This window comes from Haemaphysalis longicornis, unplaced genomic scaffold, assembly GCF_048455015.1.
Source record: "Haemaphysalis longicornis isolate Haplotype H1 unplaced genomic scaffold, Haemaphysalis longicornis Haplotype H1 scaffold_1, whole genome shotgun sequence".
Taxonomy (NCBI): domain Eukaryota; kingdom Metazoa; phylum Arthropoda; class Arachnida; order Ixodida; family Ixodidae; genus Haemaphysalis; species Haemaphysalis longicornis.
The window spans coordinates 164,658,281-164,670,910 of NW_027526203.1; the positions used below are offsets into that span (position 1 = coordinate 164,658,281).

The 12,630-nt window shown below is 50.1% G+C and overlaps 1 protein-coding gene across 4 annotated transcripts in view; it reads left to right on the forward strand.

Moving 5' to 3' along the window:
• The window catches only part of LOC144138887 (uncharacterized), a 92,169-nt gene that overhangs the window by 10,030 nt on the left and 69,509 nt on the right, over positions 1–12,630 (forward strand). For all 4 annotated transcript variants that reach the window (XM_077671401.1, XM_077671393.1, XM_077671414.1 and 1 more), the window contains exons 5-6: positions 605–673; positions 3,053–3,110. In XM_077671401.1, coding sequence (XP_077527527.1) covers positions 605–673; positions 3,053–3,110 — 127 coding nt within the window. The remainder of the gene's footprint in view (positions 1–604; positions 674–3,052; positions 3,111–12,630) is intronic.

Below are 12,630 nucleotides of genomic sequence, written 5' to 3' on the forward strand. Positions count from 1 at the left end.
GTGGCAGTTATTGTCTCTACGGAACTGCTTCCCATCCACAGGCGAAGGCGATGTTTAGCATAAACATTTTACCACCTGGTAAGCATGGCTACAGGAGACATGTCGCCACCACCCCCTTGTGACTCCAACGGTGTGACGTGACATGTGCCATGGGTCATGTAGTATTCCTTCGAGAATATTTGTGACTATTGAAATTCTCCTCTGTCACATGACAGCTATGCAACAGTCTTAAATTTTCAATTCGAAGGACTGTCCTTTCATGTACTCGGTATGGAGAGCCCTGTGGTGTGACTGTGAGTTGTGCAATGCTTTTCAATTATGCATCATGCATTTTGGTATGAGCCATGACAAACCACAAGTTCTGTTTGGGTATCATTCAGCACTGGTTCTGCATGAAAAAAAAAAGCCAGTACTTAAGTATTGACACTTGAACCTGTTCCACACTGACTGCAGAGGAATAAACGGCTGCATTGCTTGGGGATTCCCACACTAGTGGAGTTTTACGAGTGTTAAAATCGCTGTTCCTGTGAGCCACCACGGTCTGTGCAGGGTGTGGATGTCAGCAGTCACAGAGTGAAGTTTTTTCACTTTTCACCCCATGCAGTTCTGCAAGCACATCTTGGAAGGCATTGAGGCTCTCCCTACCACTCCACAAAGTCCGTCACGCCAGCAGGTTAGTTTTGGCCTCATCACAACTTAACCATTGCATGCATTAAAAATCTCAAATTCAAATATTCAAAAAGCCCTTGAGCCTCCTGCTGTGGTGGCTCAGTGTCCAACTCTTTCGTTACCGGGCCTATTCAAAATCGTTCAATTTGAGCGATACCTTGGGAGCCATATTTCATGGCGTTCCAGGCGTTTCTGGAACAAATAAAGCTATTTAAGGTTAGCTCAGAAAATTTCCTTTCAAAATCAGTTGCTTTCGTTTTTGCCACAAAAGTGTGATTTTTGACACGCGTTTGCATCACCTGGGTGGGGAAAAGGGGCGGGGGCATCGTGCGTCACTACTACCAAGGAAGAATGTGTGCCACTCATAATTACTCTGCATCAGCGTTTAGTTTTTGTTATTGGGGCACGGATGGTGAATCGGAAAATGATTTTTCAATCGTCAGGTTTGCACTGTGACCGTAATAACCCCTGAAATTGCTGAAAATATCAAGCAGTGCCTGTTTTCAAAGTTTATGATTTTAGGCAGTTTTATTGCCTTTGCGCACGTTGTTTCAAGCTGTGTTGTAGTTCTGCCTCGCGAAATTGATATTTGGTGCTACTATGCAGTTACCCAACTTAAAGCCTACTTGCCATGGCGCCTTGAGTGCCCACTACTGATTCTCGAAAAAAGCATGCTGCTCCTGATGTCACCCCACCCTAACCTGATTTCTGCGATAAGAACTTCCGATGCAACTCAAAAGATAACACCCAATCACCAGATATCAGTTCCGATGAGGAGAGTGCTTCAAACCAACCTTGCACACCGCCAGCTGTTTGCCTGCCAGTTTCCTTTCCATATGAGGGTATCTCCGGAGGTCTAGTGTTGCTCCTTAGTTGAACTCTCTATTCGGATGGAGTCTCCAATAAGTTTCGTAGTGGCGCTGCATTGCAGGAGGGTCGTATTGCTCATCTCTTTCATCGCACAACAGCTAGTCGGCCAAAGTTTGCAGGGCACGTTTCTAGCGCATCGCACCCCATTCCTGCAGGCAGGGCACAATAGCGAGTCAGTAGATAATAAACCGCAAGTTTGTTTTGAGAGATAACTGAGAGTGAACAAGCATCAACCACAGAGTTTCGTTTTCAACTCCATACGTTTTTCCGCATCGTGTGCTTGTCCTGAATACTGTTCTGGCTGTAAAAGCAAAGTCAATCATTGACAAGATGATGTATGTCGCATGGGGACAAATCGGTGCATCTGATAATGTCAAACCACCAGGTTTCTCCCAGGGAATCACCCAAAATTGCATTTTGAAATTGAGGTTCGGCTTCACTGCATGGCATGGGCACTGCGCGTGCTAACATTTTTTTAATATCTGAAACTGTTCCGCGCAAGTCAACATTTTTTATGGCGTGTTTTTTGAAATTTTTTCCTGCAAAATGTATATTCAAAATTTTTTCTATCTTTGGTTTGTTATACACAACTCCTTTTTTATCATTTTCTTCGACAACTTGACAAAAATGGATTTTTATTTTCTTTTCGCGACTATGATGTATGAAAACATTTTATAAACTGCTGTTATTGGAAAGGACATTAAATCATCTGCATTTTGCGTGCCTGCAATTTGTGCCTAACCAATTTCTTTAGCAGAAAAAATTTTCTTGGACCCTTACAAATCGGTCAAATTTCCCGCGGTAACGAATGAGCTAAGCTGCTGAGCCTTAGCTGCAATGGCACTCTCTATCTGCCACTGTAAAAAGGATTGAGTTGCTCCAGATCTGCCATTGCAGCATGTTTACTCCAAATGGAGCAAAAACATTGCTCTGAAAGTGCTCCAGATCTCCATTGGAATTCAACATTCCCCCCTTCAGAGTTCGGGACTGTGCTCAAGCTCCTGTTGCTTATGTTTGACGTGCAATGCGATGTCATCCAGCTGTTTTGAATGCATTTATACGGGGCTGAAGCCATTAGCGTAGCAATTTTTTTTCTTTTTCTGCACACTGATGAAAGTAAGCATAGTTGCGAAGGGTTCGACCAGTGTGCGGGACACCTGGCTAGGGCTTAAGCATTGCTGCTGCTTGTGTAAGCTGCACTGTGTTAGTTGGAAATGCTTTGCACCCAGAGAAAACTGAGTGATCTGTTGCATGCATTTGAGAGAGTACACCCGACTACAAAATAAGGATGGATTGCAACAGCGTAAACTCGGCAGCATTTGGGGTGGGAGCTGCTCTGAGAAAACCTTTTCTCTTTTCACTCCTGAATGAATTGGAATTGAAGTTTGATGCTGAGCAACACATTAATGCTACTGGTGTTGCATTGGTGTTGCAGTGTTGCAACAGTGAGGAAATAAATGTGTGCGTTGGCAAGTTCTCATAAATCTTTTGCTGTATCTGTACATTTTTGTAGGTGACTCCAAGTACTGGTGCTCACAACGGAGAGGAGTCTGGGGACGCGGCCCTACATGGTGAATATGCAACAGCGCATTCTAAGCGAGTGATGTGATTGAAGTGCCAAATGAAAAAAAAAAAAAAAAGGTTGCCATCTCGTTCTGTGAAAGTGGATGTCCATCAAAGATGTTGTAAACCACTACAAATGGTGACGGAGGAGGGTATGAAATGTTTGTCATCATAGCGGGCTTGTCGCTTGCACTCTGCTAGTGTCACTAGATAAGGGTACAGAGTATTGGCACTCTTCTCGTATTGTCACGTAGCCAAGGACGAAGCAGTTGTTTGGAAAAGAAACAAGTTTATTGGAGCGAACTTGTGCTCCCCTAACAACTGAAAAGAATACAGAGGCGGCGAAGCAGTGGTCAACAAAGTGACGTACGTGCGTCGGCGAGCGTCGCAGAATCGAATGCCCCGGCGTCCGCACTGCAGGCTTTTTATCTTTCGGCGCGCGTGGTTCTCGAAACGTCGATTCGCATCGAGAACATAGCAGATCCAAGAAGATTATTCTGGGCTGTTCACGTTAGATCGGAATGCTCTCCCTATCACAACAGATAACACATGCGGCACAGAAAGAAAGAATGGAACACGCGCTTCCCTTGACGCAGAGATAACGCAGACCGGCGCAGCCGGGCGGTAAAAGCAAAACACAAATAAACAAACCCAATGTATGGTTCGCGGCATTACCCCCCCTCTAAGAGTGCATCGACCCGATGCTAACATAAGCGACAGTCCGAACAAATGAAAATAAAAGTTCGTCATCGTCCGTAGAAAGGTTTTAGGCGAACCACGTGGACGACTTCAGGCCGCCTGCGTTGTCGTGATGTGCCGGAGTCACCATCAGGGATCACTTCGTAGGTAAGTTGGCCAACACGTCGTAGAATCTGGTAGGGTCCGAAATAGCGTCGCAGGAGCTTCTCACTGAGTCCGCGTCGTCGGATGGGAGTCCAAACCCACACACGATCCCCTGGTTGGTACTCGGCGTCTCGGCGTCGGAGGTTGTAGCGGCCCGCATCCACCAGCTGCTGGTCCGTTATGCGAACTCGAGCGAGCTGGCGGGCCTCCTCCGCACGTTGAAGATATCCATGGACGTCGGCGTTGAGGTCGTCGTCTTCTACGTGCGGAAGCATGGCGTCGAGCATCGTAGTCGGCCTTCTACCGTAGACAAGCTCGAACGGCGTCAGCTGCGTCGTCTCCTGGATAGCCGTGTTGTACGCAAACGTGACATACGGGAGCACTTCGTCCCAAGTCTTATGTTCAACGTCAACGTACATTGACAGCATATCTGCGATTGTCTTGTTCAGACGTTCTGTTAGTCCGTTCGTTTGGGGGTGGTACGCCGTCGTTCTTCGGTGATCCGTGTTGCTGTAGCGTAATACTCCTTGCATCAGCTCCGCAGTAAATGCCGTTCCGCGGTCTGTGATTAGGACTTCCGGGGCTCCATGTCGCAGAACAACTTGGCTTATAAAAAACTTTGCCACTTCTTGTGCAGTCCCCCTCGGAAGAGCGGCGGTCTCTGCGTAGCGCGTCATGTAGTCTGTCGCTACGACAATCCACTTGTTCTGTGATCGTGACGTAGGGAACGGGCCTAAAAGGTCCATTCCAATCTGTTGAAATGGTCTCGATGGGACGGCGATCGGTTGTAGAAGTCCGGCGGGTCTTGTCGGCGGCGTTTTTCGTCGCTGGCAGTCATGGCAGCTCCGGACGTAGTGGGTGACGTCAGAGGTAAGGCCGGGCCAGTAGTACCTCGCCTTGATTTTTCCAATAGTGCGGGCTGTGCCGAGATGTCCAGAAGACGGGTCGTCGTGGCACGCTTCCAAAATTTCGTCACGAAGGTCCGCGGGGATGACGAGAAGGTAATTCGCTCTTGTTCCGGGGCTGAAATTCTTCTTCACGAGGACGGAGTTTCTCAGGCTGAATGCTGGTAAGCTGCGTTTGAAGGTCCTAGGAACGGCAACGTTGCATCCCTCGAGGTACTCGATTATGACGCGTAAGTCGGGGTCGGCACGCTGCTGGGCGGTTAGGTCGCTCTCCGTCACGATCCCGAAGAACGCGCTGTCTTCATCAGAGTCTTGTGGTGGTGGGTCGACGGGGGCGCGGGACAGGCAGTCGGCGTCGGAGTGTTTCCTGCCGGATTTATAAACGACTGTAACGTCGAACTCCTGCAGGCGCAAGCTCCACCGCCCAAGACGGCCAGAGGGGTCCTTCAAATTGGCGAGCCAACACAGCGCATGGTGGTCTGTTACAACCTTGAATGGCCTTCCATACACGTATGGGCGAAATTTTGAAATCGCCCATATAATAGCCAGGCACTCTTTCTCAGAGGCAGAATAGTTTTTCTCCTCCTTCGACAGACCACGGCTGGCATAGGCGATTACCCTTTCGCAGCCGCTTTGCTTTTGGACAAGGACGGCACCCAAGCCTATATCACTGGCGTCCGTGTGCATTTCCGTTTCGGCATTTTCGTCGAAATGAGCGAGCACGGGCGGGCATTGCAGGCGTTTTTGCAGCTCGCAGAATGCTTTTTCTTGGTCGTTTTCCCAGCTGAAAGGGGTGCTGTCTTTCGTCAAGCGCGTGAGTGGCTCTGCAATGCGTGCGAAGTTTGCGACGAAGCGGCGGTAGTATGCGCACAGCCCGAGGAATCTTCGCACGCCCTTCTTGTCTTTCGGCCTAGGGAAGTTCGCGATAGCTGAAGTTTTTGCCGGGTCAGGTAGGACTCCCGCGGCGTTGACGACGTGTCCCAAGAACTTGAGTTCCTCGTATGCGAAACGGCACTTTTCAGGCTTCAGCGTCAACCCCGACGTACGAATGGCCTCGAGTACAGACTCCAACCTTGCAAGGTGTTCGTCGAAAGTTCGAGCGAATACCACTACGTCGTCGAGGTATACGAGGCAGGTGTGCCACTTAAGGCCAGCTAGCACAGTGTCCATGACTCTTTGAAACGTCGCTGGTGCTGTGCACAGCCCAAACGGCATCACCTTGAACTCGTATAGGCCGTCTGGGGTTATAAATGCAGTCTTCTCTCGGTCTCTCTCGTCCACTTCAATTTGCCAGTAGCCGGTCTTCAGGTCCATCGATGAGAAGTACTTCGCGTGGCAGAGGTGGTCGAGGGCGTCGTCGATTCGGGGGAGGGGGTACACGTCCTTTTTCGTGATTTTGTTCAGTCGTCGGTAGTCAACACAAAACCTTAATGTGCCGTCTTTTTTCTTTACGAGTACGACGGGCGCAGCCCAGGGGCTTTTCGATGGCTGTATAATGTCGTCGCTGAGCATGTCGTCGACTTGAGTCCGGATGGCTTCCCGTTCGTGTGAAGAGACGCGGTATGGTGACTGTCGGGTAGGTCGGGCTCCATCTTCGGTTATTATTCGGTGCTTCGCTAGAGGGGTCTGACGTAGTTTTGCGCTCGACGAAAAACATTCGCTATAGCGACGCAGCAAAGCCAATAATTTGTTCCGTTGTTCTTGCGGTAGCGCCGGATTCACGTCGAAGGGCTGCGGGAGCTTGAAGGTTTCTACGGGGGTGCGTTCAAAGTCGGCGACCGCGATCACGTCACTTGCTTCTTGCGTTTCTTCGAGGAATGCAATTGCCGCGCCCTTGTTTAAATGCTGGTACTCCTCGGTGAAATTAGTAACCAAAATGTGGGATTGGTGTTCCTTGAAGCGCGCAATGCCTCTTGCGACAGACACACCGCGGTCGAGAAGCAACCTTTGGTCACTCTCCACGATAGCGTCAACGTCAGGAGCAGCACCTTCACAGTAGACGGTGATCATCAAACTTGCGCGGGGTGGCAGGGTGACATGATCATCGGCTATCCTTACAGCTGCACGGTGTTCGGGGTTCGGTTCCGGCGTCATGGAGTGATCGGAGGAAAAAGTTATCGACTTGGTCTGCAGATCAATTATTGCGCCGTTGTCCGTCAAAAAGTCCATTCCGAGAATTACGTCGCGGGAGCAGTTAGGCAAGATGACGAACGCGGCAGGGTACGTCGTGCCGTCTATGGTGACGCGCGATGTGCACGTTCCACTTGGCGTCACGAGGTGGCCTCCTGCTGTGCGTATGTGCGGACCGTCCCATCTGGTCATAACTTTCTTCAGTTTAGACGCAAATGGTCCGCTCATTACCGAATAGTCGGCTCCCGTGTCTACGAGGGCGACTACGTCAAAGCCGTCGATGGACACCTTGACGTCGGATGCCGCCTTCCTCGAGTTCCGGGTGCGTCGGGGCGTCGCATCTCGGCTTGTGCGTGTTGACGGTCGGGCACTGTGCGTCGTCGTTGTCATCGTCTTCTCAGCGGACGTCTCGTCGTGTACGGGAGTCTCGTCAGGTCTGGGTCGGGTCGTCGGGATGAGGGCATGTTGTGAGTCACTGTCTTCCGCGAGTCGTTGCGTCGTTGGAGGGTTTTCATTTTTCCGCGATCGTGCAACTTTACCTCCAGAAGTTGCCGCCTTTAGTTTCCCCCGTGTGGGCTGGGGGACCTTCCACGGGCGAAGTCAGCGTTGCTACGGCGGTTCGGCGATTGGTAGGGGTAGGGCGACGGCGAACGGTTGAAACGCGCTGGGCCACGGCTGGTTTCAGATAGATACTCGTCGATCTCACGTGGTCGTTGGCCAGGGAGAGGGCGAGGTGCGTCGACGGAGAAACCACGCAGTCCGAGTCTCTTGTATGGGCAGCGACGGTAAATGTGGTCGGCCTCTCCGCAGTGGTAGCACAGAGGACGGTTATCGGGAGTTCGCCATACGTCCGTCTTCCTCGGCGTCTGGTTTCGGGCTACCGGGGGTCGGGCGGGTGACAGTGGGCGGCGGTACGAAGGGGCCTCTTGACGGCGTGTTGGAGCAGGGCGGGTTCGACGAACAGCCGCGGAGTATGTCATAGCTTGTGGCTCTCGGGGTACCTCGGATGGCGTAGAAGTTCCCAACGCTTGTTGCACTTCTTCTCTAATCACGTCGCTGAGGGAAGCGACTTGGGGCTGCGGCGGCGTTGGGAGAAGTTTCCGCAGCTCCTCTCTCACTATTGCGCGGATAGTCTCGCGTAGGCTGTCAACCGGGATCCGCGTGCTGCCAAAGTCGTTCGCATTGGCCGCGCCAACAAAGTTGCGGTCATACTGCTTAGCACGCATTTCGAGGGCCTTCTCAATGGTGCTCGCTTCGGTCACGAATTCGGCGACGGTTTTGGGCGGATTTCGGACAAGTCCAGCAAACAGTTCCTCCTTCACTCCGCGCATTAAGAAGCGCAACTTCTTTTCTTCCGTCATTTCGGGGTCCGCGCGGCGAAATAGCTGCTTCATCTCCTCAACGAAGATCACGACACCTTCGTTGGGGTGTTGCGTGCGCGTTTCCAACAAAAGGGCGGCTCTTTCTTTCCGCACGACGGTAGTGAAGGTCTTAGTGAACTCGCTTTTGAACTGAGCCCAGTTTGTCAAGGAGCTCTCGTGGTTCTCGAACCAAGTGCGAGCCGAATCTTCCAAGTAAAAGAAAACGTGCCGGAACGTTTCTGCGTCGTCCCACCTGTTGAATTTCCGGACGCGCTCCAGTTTCTCCAAACATTCTTCTGGGTCTTCTGCGGGGGCTCCTCGGAATGATGGCGGTTCCCGTGGCTGCTGCAGAACGACAGGAGGATTGGCTTGGTTGAGCATGGTGCTGGTTGCGACGTTTTTCTTCTTCGTCTTTTCCGGTAGTAGACCGAACTCGGGTGGTAAATCTTGCACGCGGAGGCTGGCTCTTGTTGGACTGGCTTGGCGGCTTCCAGAGGTTGTAGTGGGCATGAAGGGTGCGTACCCAGCACCTCCACCAGATGTCACGTAGCCAAGGACGAAGCAGTTGTTTGGTAAAGAAACAAGTTTATTGGAGCGAACTTGTGCTCCCCTAACAACTGAAAAGAATACAGAGGCGGCGAAGCAGTGGTCAACAAAGTGACGTACGTGCGTCGGCGAGCGTCGCAGAATCGAATGCCCCGGCGTCCGCACTGCAGGCTTTTTATCTTTCGGCGCGCGTGGTTCTCGAAACGTCGATTCGCATCGAGAACATAGCAGATCCAAGAAGATTATTCTGGGCTGTTCACGTTAGATCGGAATGCTCTCCCTATCACAACAGATAACACATGCGGCACAGAAAGAAAGAATGGAACACGCGCTTCCCTTGACGCAGAGATAACGCAGACCGGCGCAGCCGGGCGGTAAAAGCAAAACACAAATAAACAAACCCAATGTATGGTTCGCGGCAGTATTGTTCCGTGCCGCCGCCATAATCACTGGCGAGTTCGCATTATGGGAAATTTGTTTACACTGTGACGTTTCATGGGCGCCGCCCTGTTGTTTATGCATTTTAGTCGGTCAACTCTGGCAGGCTTAGCTTATTCTGCCTGCTTTGCGGCCGTGCGCGGCTGACGTCATTCTGAATCAGATAACGTGTGTAACAGCATTTCAGCAGCAGAAGTGTGTCCAAAGATGCAGCAAACGCTGGGTCCTGCCTAGCCAGACGTATGCGCTCGGTGTCTTGGGCAAGAACTGCTCCATTTAGTGACACTAGCCCTGCCTAGCCTTCAAAGATAACCTCCAAACATAATCTTTACTAGGAACACATGGGGGAGGGGTCCCATTGTTCACAGGTGCCTTATCATCCATAATGCAGTTTTGGTGCTTGTTTTGTGGTTTCCTTAAACGAATTATAAGCTCTGTGCTGTATGCCTGATTAGCGTGACGCATGCGCTCGGCGCCTTGGCGTTTTTGCCCACGGAGGTTAAATTGTGTGGGAGTCGAGGTATACAGCTTTGCTGCAAAAAGCCTTTTGGTGGGGCATTAGCTGTTAATTGCTAATTGGCTGACATGCATTGAGCGGAACACTATGCCAAGCATGCTTGTCGCTAGGACACCTGCAAGGTCCTTGTCAGGTTTGGACATTGCCTTAAATTCTGCTCTATTTTCCTTGGATGCAGTGGCAAAGATGTGTGTTATGAGCTGGGAAAAGGCTTTAGCTTTATAAGGGACTGCAAGAAGACTCTCCCTCCACGAGCAAACCGTGTTGTCTGCATGCATGTTAGCAAATGCACACAGAGTGCAGGGTATGGACTGAATGCCCGTCACAAGGTGAGTGAATTGCAAATGCACATGTCTAAGAGGCTGCACAATCCCATCCTGGAACATTTGGGAACCAGTCCTGAGCCCGAGTGGCACAGTACCAGAGCTGTGTGCTGTTGGCGGTGGTGTTGGAGGCGTAGTGGGTAATAACTTGACTGGAAAGTGCCAGTGAAGTGCTCGGAGGTAGGCGATGTCAATTAACCACGCTTTATTTCTCTGTCAAAATGTGGAACACTCGCTGGACAGACTGTCCTGAGCTTGGCCCATGGCCGCCGACTCTGTCCGTCCTGTGGTGGGGACTCGCCTCGTCTCAGGGTAGAGGAAAATGAGCTTCTATTCCGACCTGCGTGGTTCCATACCTTAGCCGAAAAGCCCCAGGAAGAGCAAATGTGCCTCTCGCGTCTCCTTGGTTTACGGGAAAAGGCTCTCCCGAAGGGGAAGAGGGTGCTGGTGGGGGAAACGGGCCTCTAGGGGCTGGCGCTCCATGCGCCATGATGCGAGGGCCCGCATGCTAGCGCGTCCTTGCTGCCAAGACGAACGTCCCCATCGGCAGCGTCGGGCTGCTAAGCCTGACTGCGCTGCACAGCAGGCACGAAAACCCACATGGTGCCCACACCGCTTATTCTACCAAGATTTGTGCTTGAGACAATGGGAAATTGGTCCGCACTCCAATTGTCACGTGTTAAAGATAGGAATTGGTTTTATAAATCCAGTTAACTCCAAGAAACCGCCAGTGATAGTAAACCTCAGAAAGCTTAAGGATGTTTGTACGTTTGTACCGTTGAGACTTCCAGATGATTCAGGAGCCCCAAGAATATCGGCAGTTACTGGATTGTGCTAATGCAACTGCCACTCTCAGGATAAAGGGCTCCAACCTCTTCCTGAATACTCCTTCCAATTCTCTTTAGGGAAACCAAAATAGGCTCGCTTACCTGCATTGCTGCCTTATTGAGGGGCATTTCCAGTGTTTATATGGCTGAAGATTGCTGCTGGCTGTGGGCTACTTCAGTTTCCCTGTCACGTGGCTTCAACCACAAGGTTTAATTGGCATATGCAAGTCAAGTCCAACCCACTTAGCAACCATATGCAATGCCACAGAAAAGCTAGTTATAATTAAGGGGTAATTTTGTCAGCATTTAAATAATGTTACACAGCGTTTAACAAACAGGAAATATAGCTGCACGGCACTCGTACTACTACTTGGTGTATGCGCCAACCGGCTCAACACAGTTCACAAGGAAGACTTGCTTTGGATAAGGAAAAAGCCTTTGTATATTCCTATTGACGTACTTTATCTCTTAAAACTAATTTGCAGGTTTCATATTACTGCATGTTTTTTATTTTTTATATTGACAACTGAGAGGATCCTAGAAGATCCGGTTCATTTGACTATAATGACGCAGGGGGCGAGGCATTCCTTTAATCTAGAAGTAGTTGCTAAGAGAGGATCGGCAGTTGCAGGGTCTCTTCCATAAGGGCCAGTGTGGCCCCTTAAAAGGCACGGGTGCCCAAAATTTTTTGGCAGCTGCAAAAATAGAAATGAAGGACGTGGGTTCGATTCCTGGCTGCCGCCAGCCGCTTTTCTGATGGGGGCTGAAAGCAAAAATGCCCGTGTGTATGAGATTTTGGCGCACGTTAAAGATCTTCAGGTGGTCAAAATTAACCCGGAGCCCTCCACTACGGTGCACCTCATTGCCTGCGTTGCGTTGGTGCATTAAACTCCACAATCAATCAAAGGTAGAAATGAGGGCACAACTGTTGGACTTCTTTTGCTTCAAAAGATGTGTTTCTCGCATATGCCTGCAAATATTGAAGCTGTAATGTTCTATTGTTATTGCCCGATGATGAAAAACACCAGCAGTCTTTTTGCCATACAATATAGTACGGTGAATTTCATGGTGCCGTGAGTGTTCATTGTTATGTGCGATATGTTGTTGTAACCGGTATTGTTATACATGGGTTGGACTGTATAAAGTGTTGCACTCCGTCTCTCGTCTGTGATGAATTGTAACACAGCTGTTTCGGAGGTACTACTCACACTTGAGTGTTTCAGGCAGCATTTCTGGCGAGTTTTTCATTCTGTATTCACTCTTATCTAGCAATGGGTGAGGACTTTCGTGCTGTCTGGTGTTATCAAGTATCTTATTAGCACATCTACAAGTCGAGCTAAGTATTGGTTGGCACATTTTTTTTTTTTCTCCCATCCCTCCACAGAGTGTCATGACAAAAACGAGTGGTGCCACAGTGACAGGTGGGCTGGTCATTAGCATGCAGGGGAAGAACTGAAGCAATTTTCATGCAAGACATTAATTTGTAGGTGTTTGACAAGGTGCGCAGGACTGCGTCTGATGGCTTCGAAATTTAGTAGCACCCCTCGTAAAACTGTGCCCCTTTCGCACGTTCATTTACCAATTTTTTTCTTTTAGCGTAACTGCACAAGTAGCTTCGTCACTATGCTACAGTTGGTG